At 42.0% G+C, this 13,675-nt stretch overlaps 1 protein-coding gene across 1 annotated transcript; it reads left to right on the top strand.

Moving 5' to 3' along the window:
* Positions 1-3,525: 3,525 nt before the first annotated feature.
* Positions 3,526-13,403, top strand: nr1i2 (nuclear receptor subfamily 1, group I, member 2). Its single transcript, XM_078262069.1, has 9 exons — positions 3,526-3,835; positions 4,294-4,486; positions 7,304-7,434; positions 7,792-7,961; positions 8,044-8,273; positions 10,006-10,151; positions 12,594-12,710; positions 12,844-12,949; positions 13,038-13,403. Exons 2-9 carry the CDS (start codon positions 4,302-4,304, stop codon positions 13,195-13,197), a joined length of 1,245 nt encoding a protein of 414 aa, XP_078118195.1. The 5' UTR covers positions 3,526-3,835; positions 4,294-4,301; the 3' UTR covers positions 13,198-13,403.
* Positions 13,404-13,675: the final 272 nt, after the last annotated feature.

Genomic DNA, 13,675 nt, shown 5'->3' with positions numbered 1-13,675 from the left:
GGGAAATTGATGCCAATCCCCCCCTCATCCTCCAGCTCTGCCTCTACCATAGAGGGCGTATTAGTCGGATTTAGGAGTTCCTCAAAGTGCTCCTTCCACCGCCCTATTACCTCCTCAGTTGAGGTCAACAGCGTCCCCATCCTTACTGTACACAGCTTGGATGGTTCCCCGCTTCCCCCCTCCTGAGGTGGCGAACGGTTTTCCAGAAGTACCTTGGTGCCGACCGAAAGTCCTTCTCCATGTCTTCTCCGAACTTCTCCCACACACGCTGCTTTGCCTCTTTCACGGCAGAGGCTGCAGCCCTTCGGGCCCTTCGGTACCTTGCAACTGCCTCCGGAGTCGTCTGGGATAACATATCCCGGAAAGACTCCTTCTTCAGTCGGACGGCTTCCCTGACCACCGGTGTCCACCACGGTGTTCGTGGGTTACCGCCCCTTGAGGCACCTAAGACCCTAAGACCACAGCTCCTCACCGCAGCTTCAGCAATGGAAACTTTGAACATTGTCCACTCGGGTTCAATGCCCCCAGCCTCCACAGGGATGCACGAAAAGCTCCGCCGGAGGTGTGAGTTGAAAGTCTGTCGGACAGGGGCCTCCTCCAGACGTTCCCAATTTACCCGCACTACCCGTTTGGGCTTACCAGGTCTGTCCAGAGTCTTCCCCCACCCCCTGACCCAACTCACCACCAGATGGTGATCGGTTGACAGCTCCGCCCCTCTCTTCACCCGAGTGTCCAAAACATATGGCCTCAGATCAGATGAAACGATTATAAAATCGATCATTGACCTTTGGCCTAGGGTGCTCTGGTACCAAGTACACTTATGAGCATTCCTATGTTCGAACATGGTGTTCGTTATAGACAATCCATGACTAGCACAGAAGTCCAACAACAAACAACCACTCTGGTTTAGATCAGGGAGGCCGTTCCTCCCAATCACGCCTCTCCATGTGTCTCCATCATTACCCACGTGCGCGTTGAAGTCCCCCAGCAGAACTATGGAGTCCCCGACTGGAGCCCCATGCAGGACTCCACTCAAGGTCTCCAAGAAGGCCGAATACTCTGAACTCTTGTTTGGTGCATATGCACAAACAACAGTCAGAGTTTTTCCCCCCCCACAACCCGCAGGCGTAGGGGAGGCGACCCTCTCGTCCACCGGGTTAAACTCCAACGTAGCGGCGCTCAGCCGGGGGCTGTGAGTATCCCCACACCCGCCCCGGCGCCTCACACCCTGGGCAACTCCGGAGAAGAAAAGAGTCCAACCCCTATCCAGGAGTATGGTTCCAGAACCAAGACTGTGCGTAGAGGTAAGCCCCACCAGATCTAACCGGTAGCGCTCCACCTCCCGCACAAGTTCCGGCTCCTTCCCCCACAGAGAGGTGACATTCCACGTCCCCCAGAGCCAGCCTCTGCTGCCCGGGTCTGGTCCGTCGAGGCCCCTGACCTTCACTGCCACCCATGTGGCAGCGCACCCGACCCCAGCGGTTCCTCCCACAGGTGGTGGGCCCATGGGATGGAGGGATGTCCGCCACGTAGCTTTTTCGGGCTGTGCCCGACCGGGCTCCGTGGCAAACCCGGCCACCAGACGCTCGCTGACGAGCCCTCCATCTGGGCCTGGCTCCAGACGGGGGCCCCGGGCTTCCTCCGGGCAGGGTCACTTCATCCCTTCCTCGATTTTTCAAAGGATTTTTGAACCATTCTTTGTCTGGCCCCTCACCTGAGACCACTTTGCCTTGGGAGACCCTACCAGGAGCACAAAGCTCCAGACAACACAGCCCTCAGGTTCATAGGGACACACAAACCTCTCCACCACGATAAGGTGATGGTTCCCGGAGAAGTTACATTTTGTAATCGTTATTTAAGAGAGTGATAGGACGCCAATTCTCTAGACAGTTTCTGTCCTTGTCTGGTTTCGGGATCAATGTGATGACACCCTGCGTCATAGTTGTTGGAAGAGCTTCTTTCTCTAAGCTCTCTGAGGAAACTTTTACCAGAAAGGGAGTTAGTAATTCATCAAACATTTTGTATAATTCAGCAGTTATGCCATCACACCCTGGGCTCTTGTTGTTTTTTAGATTTTTAATCTAAAGCCTAGCCTTCAAAACCTCCTCTTGGGCTATGCTATCATCACAATAGTCTCTCTTCTGGGGATATAATTCTACAATGGCTGATAGAGTCCATAAATGATTTAGTTGTTACCCCACAGTAATTAGATGTGTATAAATTGTTATAGAAATTATAGCAGTGGATGGCTAACTCTCTTGGATCTTTTATAATTTTTCCCTCCACTTTAATTTGATCTACAGTAGCCAGGACATTTTTACTCTTTTCAAGTCTGAAGAAGTAGGCTGAGTTTTGCTCACCCTCTTCCATCCATCGTTTTCTTGACTGTATAGGCTCCCTTAGCTTTTGATTTATAAATGTCATCCAATTTATTTTGTAATTTCGTATATTCACATTTTTCCTCATTAGATAGAGACTCTTTTTGAGAAAGAAAAGCTAGCTTCTTAATAACCTCGTCTTCAACTGCTCGTCTGTTCTTGGCCAGATCACCAGCAAACCTCCTGAGAAACTTCCCCAACTCATATTTTAGAAGCTCCCAATTTGTCCCATAAGCTTTCTGAGAGTTTGCTTTATTCCAAAGGTTTTCAATCAATTCTTTGACTCTTCGTTTGACCTGATCATGTTCAAGGAGGGAACTATTAAGTTTCCAAAATGAGGCTTTTGGGCCAGAGGACTGATCCGAGGACAGAATTATTGAGAGGTAAATCGCTTTGTGATCGGTCAGTGGAGTGTAACTGATATTGATTTGATTGAAAAATGAAATGTTGTTCTTCGTTAAACATCTGGAAACTAACCAGCAGTCAATTCTGGATTGTCTTGAACAGTCCTTATTGGACCAGGTATACTGTCTGTCATTTGGAAACTGTTCCCTCCAAACATCAACCAGGACAAATTTATCCATGAAACAATTTAACACAGAGTTAGGAGACCCTGGCCATCTGTCTAACATATTATTCATCGCTATATTAAAATCTTCTCCCACAACTAAAGAGGCGTAAGGGTATTTGTTCAACCAGTGTTATATTTTATCCTCTATGGTATCAAGAAGCATGTTATTCTCCACAGAGGAGTTATATCCATATTTGTTTATAATGACTATTGTATGATTATTTTTGGTAAGCAACAGCAGGATGTGTTAGGAGGAAGTGGCAGCTTGATGATAAGTAACGGGGCTGCACAGGGTCAAAATAGTAGCCTGTTAGGCACGACGCAAAGCCGATACACATATCGACATATAATTTGCAAACATTTTTAGTCTATGTAATTTTGGTAAATATTCTTTTTATTTGGCAGTTTCTGCCTTTTTCCTGTCTTTTTTTTTTGCTGCTGAAAATCCCTTTTCTCCAACAACGATGACAGGTTACACATTTTTAGCTAATAAATAATGTAAGGCTATTCCAAAGGAGGGGGGGGGTACGTAATATAGGGGCACGCAATGCACCCTGAGCGAACATTGCACCACGATTCCCCATGCCAGCCTTGGCAAAGGGCCCGACCCGCGGGCTGCAGCCAGGAAGGCGCTGTACTTGGAGCGACTAGCCCGGTATCAAACAACAAACAACCGGGCCAACAGGAGTAGCTTACTGCAATGCGATACTCGTTCTCACCTGCTGAGTGTACAGTAAAACCAGGAATTAAGCTCTGCTAGGCGAAACCCCGTGGACTACAGACAGCTGTTTGGACATCTGGAATCACCAAGTCAGTGAGTGGAATGATCTCGATCACTGTTTGATTAAACTCGCCCTTTGGCCAGGGAAAGGAGAGGTAGGAAACAGTAGGTATTTTCAGATTATTTTACACGTTTGTCGAATGCATGTCGGTAGTCGGTAGAGGTGCGTCGTCCAAACAAAAATACTTTTTTGGGGAATCGAGGCCTATACATAAATAGCCTACACATTATGACTTTGGTTTCAGAATAATGTCATAAATGACGTGCAGTAGGCCTAGGCTATAGAGGGTTAATTAATTCTATGAATTTATATAATCTGTTTATTAACACTGAAAATACATGCCGGGCAAAAAAAAACAAAAAACTGGTCTGTCTCAGTTCAGTTGCAATCATTGGCTTTAGGATTTGAAACAATAGTAGGCCGACAGGCTCAAATATCTCAGCTGAGCCTTTACGTAGTTGTGCGTCGTTGTACCTTTATTCAAAGATTAATACAAGAAAATGATGTAGCCACAATAGTGTCATCACAGCACATAATTACCAATCATATTCCTTCTCTAAAGAGGTGAGAATGAATAAAGCCGCTGGAGTGCAGAGCATCCGAGAAGCGCTCACGGGGCACAATGAAGAGGATGAGGACGAGGATGGAAGGGTGACAGACGATGAGGAGCCCAGAGCCTGTGGTGTGTGCGGAGATCTGGCCAAGGGTTACCACTTCAATGCTTTGACATGCGAAGGCTGCAAGGGCTTCTTCAGGTGAGGTTGTTTCACTCACTCTTTTTCTGTCCCAATTACATACAGCTGAAGCAGCTTCTCCCTCATCTCAGTCTGTATTCCTGGTTGTGACATTATTTATGACAACCAACAGGGACATCTATGATATAATAGAGAGGTGACTTGAAACCAAGAAAATCACTGAAAGGCCAATTTACAGTTTTCACAGTTGCTATAGGCACCATTTCTGAAACAGTTACCAAAAAACAAGAACATCATCAGATGAATTTAAATTCGTACTGTGCCACACAACATTTTAATTAATCTTTCATGTAAAGCTTTCTCTCACTCCAAACACTCATTTGTGTTTGAAAAATAAATACATTTGTGAATTCAGTTATTACAATTTATGCAGAGGCTTGTCACCCAGATCGACAGATAGAGATACGGCCAAACTATTTAAAGGTCCCATGGCATGAAAATTTCACTTTATGAGGTTTTTTAACATTACTATGAGTTCCCCTAGCCTGCCTATGGTCCCCCAGTGGCTGGAAATGGCGATAGATGTAAACCAAGCCCTGGGTATCCTGCTCTGCCTTTGAGAAAATGAAAGCTCAGATGGGCCGATCTGGAATCCCCTCCTTATGAGGTCATAAGGAGCAAGGTTACCTCCCCTTTCTCTGCTTTGCCCGCCCAGAGAATTTGGCCTGCCCATGAGAAAGAGAGAGACATCATGGTTTGAAAACCAAGCCCCCAGGAAGAGCGCCATGTCTTAAAGCCACCATGGGCTTAGCGGATAAGGGTGGAACTGCATCCCATGGCCCAGAAAGACTTTTCACATAGACTTTGCATGGCCTAGTAGCATGACATAATAATTACATCTCCTTGGTTGTCTAAATACATCCATCGTTTATTTAGATAAGCATGTAAACGATCAGGAACAACGAAAACACAATGTTTCGTTCACGTTAGTGAATATTTTATACAATAAAACGGCGAGTTCATGAGTTCGCCACTTGTAAGAGACACGAGAGAGAAGCTCATGAACGAGCATGTTGCTACCAGTTGCTACGACAACACAAACAAACTGTTGCTAGTGCGCATGTCCATCGTGACGTCATGGGCCAGTCAACGTGGAAGATCCGAGCTCCATGATTGCTTTATGCGCTTTTGAGCACTCTCATTGGAATGAACGGGGCTTCCCGCCGAACACTGTATCCAGTTCTCTTAATACATCCATGTTGAAAACAAGCGAAGCATGGCAGTTGGTCAAGGCCACACCCCACCCTCCACCTTGCCCCCCTTCTCTCCTCCTCAATAGCATTTAATTAAAGCTACAGACACAGAAATGGCACATCCTAAGTAAAGCTCATTGTGGGACTGGCTCTAGTGGCTGTAATTCTGCACCAAGGCTGGATTTCAGGAAAGAGACTTCAGATACAGTATTAGGGGACCACTAAGGTCTATATAAAAGAGACTTCAGATACAGTATTAGGGGACCACTAAGGCCTATATAAAAGAGACTTCAGATACAGTATTAGGGGACCACTAAGGCCTATATAAAAGAGACTTCAGATACAGTATTAGAGGACCACTAAGGCCTATATAAAAGAGACTTCAGATACAGTATTAGGGGTCCACTAAGGCCTATATAAAAGATACTTCAGATACAGTATTAGGGGTCCACTAAGGCCTATATAAAAGAGACTTCAGATACAGTATTATGGGTCCACTAAGGCCTATATAAAAGAGACTTCAGATACAGTATTAGGGGACCACTAAGGCCTATATAAAAGAGACTTCAGATAAAGTATTAGGGGACCACTAAGGTCTATATAAAAGAGACTTCAGATAAAGTATTAGGGGACCACTAAGGCCTATATAAAAGAGACTTCAGATACAGTATTAGGGGACCACTAAGGCCTATATAAAAGAGACTTCAGATAAAGTATTAGGGGACCACTAAGGCCTATATAAAAGAGACTTCAGATACAGTATTATGGGGCCACTAAGGCCTATGTAAAAGAGACTTCAGATACAGTATTAGGGGACCACTAAGGCCTATATAAAAGAGACTTCAGATAAAGTATTAGGGGACCACTAAGGCCTATATAAAAGAGACTTCAGATACAGTATTAGGGGACCACTAAGGCCTATATAAAAGAGACTTCAGATAAAGTATTAGGGGACCACTAAGGCCTATATAAAAGAGACTTCAGATACAGTATTATGGGTCCACTAAGGCCTATATAAAAGAGACTTCAGATACAGTATTAGGGGACCACTAAGGCCTATATAAAAGAGACTTCAGATACAGTATTAGGGGACCACTAAGGCCTATATAAAAGAGACTTCAGATACAGTATTAGGGGACCACTAAGGCCTATATAAAAGCATCCAAAAAGCAGCATGTCATAGGACCTTTAATCATTAGTGTTGCCACCAGATGTCTCACTAATAGCCACCTGTGACCTGTACGGTCGGCTAACTTATCCGCAAGGAAAGATGTCTGTGTGATGTCATCACCTGATTAGGGTAAATGTGTTTTATTCATGCAAGCATTTAGCAATTGTTGCTATAACCTGGCCCAAGACATATTCTATTGTATTACAAGTTTAATGTTTATTTGTGCATTGTCCCTGTTTGAAATAAATACATTTCCATTCCATTCCATAATTCTCCATTTTCCTCACAGTAGTCTCCTGAATGATTTCCTGGCTGGTGCATTGTCGTCAAATAGATACATACATGGCACAGCACACAGTAATACTATTATATAATGTTTTCCCATAAATGTGATTTCTAACTTCAGATTGTTGTTTGTAAGCTGTTACTAAGTGGATTTTTGAATAAATTCAGACGTGCCATAAAGAGGTCAACGCAGCTCCGCTGTATGTTCCTGAATAAATGCAAAATAACCAAAAACAACCGACGGTCGTGTCAAGCCTGCCGCTTCCGTAAATGCCAGGCCATAGGCATGCGCCAAGAAAGTAAGTAGCATCCAGATACAGCAAATGCATTATTTTAACATAACACAAACCTTTACTGTATATATTTACATAAAACAGTAATGACAGTAAGAAGTATGTGATGTGAAGAGCTTATCATTCAAATGCTGGAGTGCTGGTCATACAGTATAGTATTAAATTTGCATATTAATATGACATTAGATTTTTTATACTATATCTATATTTGCTTTTAGACTATTCTACTTCAACGCAATTTAGCATTAGAAGTTAATCTGAACACTGCAGGAGTGATTTTAAAAAACATATATGCAAAATATATATATTTTTTTAAAGAAAATCAGATTTCTATACATGCAGGTATTATTTGTGTCCTCGTAGTGGTCATGTCTGAGAAGGAGGTATTGGAGAGGAGGATCCGAATCCAGACGAGGAAAAGGCTTGACGCACCAATACAGCTTTCATCCCAACAAGAGGAAACCATTCAGGAGCTACTCTGTGGCCACCGCAACTCATTTGACTCAGCATTTTACCGCTTCAGTGACTTTAGGGTGCATGAATGACTGCCAGCATGTTTGAGGTGTTGTCTTCATCATTGTTTTAACTTGTCTGACTGACGTCTTCTTTTTTCAGCCTATAGACAGAAACGTCCTTCCTGCGAGTGAGTACAACCAATCTGAAAGGGACCTCTCCTCCCTCTCACCCTCCTCCAGTCTCTCTGGCTCCTTTAAACAACAGGAGAACCAACAGGACGGAGAGGTCAGAAAAGGCAGTGTTTTCACTGCTCTTCCACACATGGCTGACCTCACCACTTACATGATTCAGGACATTATTAGTTTCTCCAAAAGTCTTCGGGACTTCCGGTAAATGTGTGCCTCAATGCATATTCAAATATTGTTTTTATAACTATTTGGAAGAACTTATTCACTATTACAGTTTTTCATGATCGCTATGACAATTTTTTCAATACTTTTAACAACTTTCCTAAACTCTTAACGCACCAACACGCCTACAACACAGAATTGGCAAAACAGTTAATTTGATGCTCGAAATCACACATTGTAAACTAAACTCCAACACTGATTTTCAAAATACAGTAATTCACTAACACAATACACTGTGTTTACCAAAACAATGCAAACATGTTCTCTTCCAACATGAACATTTAGTCAATCATAGCACAACGTCATACAAAACACTAACATCACATGGAATTACAGAAACTACATTATTTGATATGGGTCAGGTCTGCCCTTATACAATAATAATAGACAATAGTATATTGTGTATTTACCATAGATTGTGTTTTGCACTGCAGTTTCTCTTGAAGCCTCTCTACATTTTTGTTTTGTTGGGTTTAGTAAATGCATGCATATATATATATATATATATTTTTTTTTTCTTTTTCTTTTTTTTTATACTGTAAAGATTATTTTTTGGGCTTTATTTGACAGGACAGCTAGTTGAGAAAGGGGAGAGAGAGCGGGGGAAGACATGCAGGAAATCGTCACAGGTCGGATTCGAACCCTCTGCGTCGAGGCCAACCCGGTCTCATTCCGAACTCGTAAAATAAGGACGTTTGGACAGTGGCTGTCAGTGGCTGTCAGCGTCTGATGCGACAAAAAAGGCGTCTTTCAGCGTGTTTGTGTAACGCACTGGGGAGAGCAGCAGTTAGATTTAGCGAGTAGTATGTAAGGGTGAATTTCCACATACGGAGGTGTGGTGGATGGGTCAAACAAACACAGGACTTTCACCCAGGAGAGCGGGGTTTGCGTCCCGCTTGTCATGTTTGTTATAGTCGCTTTTTTCTTTCCTCCCGCGTGTCACAGAACCGTACGCCCGCAGGGTTTGCGTCCCGCTTGTCATGTTTGCTATAGTCGCTTTTTTCTCTCCTTCTCCTCCTCCTCCTGTTTCTTTTGCTGCAGAGATTCAATACAAAAAATGAATGACCCATCTCAGAGTAGCTTTATAGAATGTACAGTTTATGAAAAAAAGGAGACAGAATTATCCTGGTACTCCTCTTCCTCTCCGTCGTGAAGGCATTTTTCTTATTTTCTGTGTTCATCTACAGTATATTGTTCAATTAGGTCTTCTTTTACTGTACTACCATATGATCATGCGATTGAAAGAACCTCAATACCTGAGTGTGTTTCCTAGAAGAGAATCAGCTGTGATTGATCTATTTGCATAACTTAAATCAGCTGTTTCTCAATAAATGCATATATAAAATGCAGGGGATATATTTGTGTTTCAATTTACGATATGAACAGCTGTTCACTTTGACTTTAGCCTACACGTTAGGTTTAGAACATGTTGTTATCTGTTCTGACATACAGAGTGAAAGCATTTGTAAATTTGGCAGTAAAGATCCATTGTTTTGGTCTTGGTGGAGCTTGTGTGTAAAAGAAGTTCAAGCATTTTAAATTTGTGTTAACTATGCATTTTGTGTCAAAGCAACAAGAAATGTGTTAATTGTATAGCTTACACAGATGGATGTTGTGCTAACTGTATTAAGAGTTTAGGAAAGTTGTTAAAAGTATTGAAAAAAGTGTCATAGCGATCGTAAAAAACTGTAAGTGTGTGTCTCACTTACAGATCTCTAAGCATGGAGGACCAAATTGCTCTGTTGAAGGGAGCCACATTTGAAATGATGCAGACCCGCTTTAACATGGTGTTCAATGCAAAAACAGGCATCTGGGAATGCGGCCATATTACATACTGCATAGATGACGCCGTACGAGGTGAGCCCACTTACACAAGCAAAAGCCAAAGCTTTTGTTTATATTTTCAGAGGAGTTGGTTTCCACTGTGCAGTGTGAAGATGTACAGATGAGTACACATCACAAATAACACACAACATTGACATCTTATCACCTCATGAAGTTGATATGGTTAACATGCTAGTTGCGTATAAACACATTTAGCCACACTGAGCAAGTGTTTCTTTCCATCATCGTGGGTCCAACATTCACTCTCCTTTTAGCTCTGTTTTGTTCTCTACCAACTCTCAAGGGAAATATCTGTCTCTTTAGCTGCTAAATGCTCTGTTATGTTCACACGCTAGTTTCTAGCTGTTTGGTGCTGAGCAGGTAGTGCACAGTGGGTTTATCAGAGTTTTCTTGCTAAGAACAGCTGGCTGCTGCTGCTGGAAATGACAATGATGAGAGCCACAAGACTGAACCAAAAAAGTAAAGTTACAGGCCAAAAAACTAAAAATAATAAGCCTAATAAAACTAAAACACTTTGTAGAGTTGTGAGGAACTATATAATTGAGTGATAATTCTCCGCGGGTTAATCACTATGAGCAGCTAATTTTGGATTCAAGTAGTCATTTGATTCATTGTAAATGTAGAAAAATATTGATTATTGCAGTTTTAAGGAAAGAGGTGGAATCGTATGGAGGCTGAAGTCTAATCAAGTCTGCAGCACTGTACTTAATACAAAATACATTCAGTGATGGTTGCAGTTTAAGCTAGCATTGATTGGAAATACACCAGCATTGAATGGATGTGATTGGATAACGTGAGATAGGATAGAAAAGTGTTTTAAAGGCACAAATATGATCGGATGCTGATTAAATAGTCAGCAGTAGGACTACAGAGGTATGTATTGTATGTGAGGAATCTGGGTTATAGTGACTTTGTTTGAAAGAAAAGCAGCCTCAGACATGTCTACTCAGATCTACAGTCGCAGTGCATTTGATTTATTTTTTTAAAGCAGCGCCTGCACACTGACATTTTGATTTCAGCATGAGCTTTGCCAAAAATGTTTTTTTGACCTGATGAAGGGGTCAATGTGGAGGTGGTAGTTTCTCATTTGACTTGTTTCAGTTTCTGTTAGCCTTGCACCATTAATATATGAAGTTGCAAAGTAGTAGTTTATAGTAGTACTTTTTATTTTTGAGAGTTCGACAAACGTGTGTGCACTCCTCTCACACCTCTTATCTCATGTTCACAGAGGGTGTAACGTGACTTCTGGAAGAACGTTTGCCACAATGTTGTCGAACTGGTGTGGTCTGTTTCTTTTCTAAAGATCAAACTGAATGCAGCTGGCATGCATTCACTGTCTTCCAGCTTTATACTCACTACCTTTGACAGGCCAAATTTAACCGTCTTTAATGCTGATACTGATTGCATTGTCTGTCAAAATGTTTATGGTATATTTACAGTAAGATTAGGAAATAATTCAGGCCACACAGAAGAGTATTCTGATTGGCCAGCTGGTGTCTGTTAAAGATTCATATTACGACACTTCAAAAAGAGTGCAAGGTATATTAAAATGTACGTATTCTTCATGCTACATTAGCACAGAGGATTACTCTATCAAGACATCCTATAGTGACAAAGTTTTCACATTGAGATATTGTGGTTTTAGCGTGTCATAGCTTGGGATCTTAAAAAATAAAGGCATGTTTCTCTTCTTTTTTAAATAAACATGAAATGCCCATGACCAAGATGTTGTGTCTCCAAAAACTCTTTGATGACAGTGTGGCAGAAATTCAACCTTTTCTTTCACGTTACCTGTCTACCAGGTTTGCATTTAAAACTTTAACTTTTTAGCATGTGATCTTTAATACTTAGGTAAATATTGATCTCAAGGACAACAATATGTTGTGATAGTAATCCTGATAATAATGTTTATATATATTTATTATTATTACCCACCCTTTATTTACAGCAAATACTTACAAAAAAAACCCTTTTAAAAGCATTTAACATCCTGAAATATTCAAAGCAAAGACTGCATTCCCATCATAACTGAGGCTACAGACGGTTTGAACTTTTACAGGTTGTTGCTAGACAGACGGGAAACAATTGTAATAGCTCTGAAAATGGTAAATTTAGCATAATGTACCTTTCCCCAGTATTATTTTCTTCAGAACAACAACACAGGCATACCATACATGCTGTTCTCACTCGCATATTAATTCAAATTGATTCCACTTCAATCTGGTTGTGTGGAGCTAGAAAGAAGTGAGTTTACTTGACATCTGTAGCCCACTCCTCCCCGCTGCATCAAGTGTGAAATAGATAAAGAGAGTGTGGAATGCATTTGAAGTCAAGCAAAGTACAAGTACATTAACATTGTACCCAAGTACAGCACTTTGTTCATGACTTGTATCACTGTCTATTATTGTCTTACCATCTCTGTCATGTTCACCTGTCTGTTCCCCTCTTTTGTAGCGGGTTTCCAGCCGCTCCTGCTGGAACCGCTGCTCAAATTTCACCACACATTGCGCAAGCTGGGCCTGCAGGAGGAAGAGTATGTTATCATGCAAGCCATGTCCCTGTTTTCTCCAGGTAGCAGCAGGTCTTCATCCCTGTCCAATGATAATCAATCATTTATGAACCCTGTAAATATTTAAACCCTAGAAACAGTGTGCATTTGTACCCAGCCCAGCTTTGGATTAGTAGATTTGTTTGTATCTATCAGACCGTCCAGGTGTGCAGCAACACAGTGTGATTGATGAGCTTCATGAAAACTTGGCACTGACCCTAAAAACCTGGATTGACTGTAAGAGGACAGGACCAGAAAAACGGTAAGAGAAATACGAGGAGCCACTCTCACTCCACTCACTCTGAAATCTTTCACAGACTGAACCTCCTTTGTTTCCTCTGCGCCTCCAGCTTGTTGTACCCCAAGGTGATGGCCTGTCTCACCGAGATGAGAACGATGGCTGAGGAGTACAGCAAACAGGTTCTGCAGATCCAGGACATCCAGCCAGATGTTATCTCGCCTCTTATAATGGAGATGGTCAGTAAAAGCACCTGTAATGATGACTTCTAAAACTAACATCCACTGTACATGGACGGGACCCGCTGAATGAGCTCTTTGATTTAAAGCAAAGTATTCAGTTTTTGCTGTTGTACAAATGTGTCGAAATAATAAAATTGCATTTCCGTCATGTGATAGTCTAAAGCAGAGTCCACTACGTGGTCCTCAGAGTTGCTGCACCAAATTATTTTGATTAAAAAAAAAATATATATATATATATATGTGTGTCTGAAAATATACATTATGCTTATTATGACCCCTGGTCTAAAGCATAGTCCGCACAAAATCCTGAACAGATAAAGATGATTTTTAACCTCACTGTCTGAGTGAGGCAAGTCCTGCTGAGATGTAAATTATCATCTGGTTTCTGCACACTACCTGCACGTCAAAGAAGCCATAAGTAAGACAGCATTACGTTTTACCAAGTTTGTTTTATTAACTGGTTACAGTACTGGTGGATTTGCCATTTATGTGTTATTTGTTTTGCTTA

Source organism: Sander vitreus, chromosome 11 (assembly GCF_031162955.1).
Source record: "Sander vitreus isolate 19-12246 chromosome 11, sanVit1, whole genome shotgun sequence".
Lineage (NCBI taxonomy): Eukaryota > Metazoa > Chordata > Actinopteri > Perciformes > Percidae > Sander > Sander vitreus.
The sequence above is the reverse complement of the archived record's forward strand: the minus strand, read 5'-3'. Positions and strand labels throughout refer to the sequence as shown.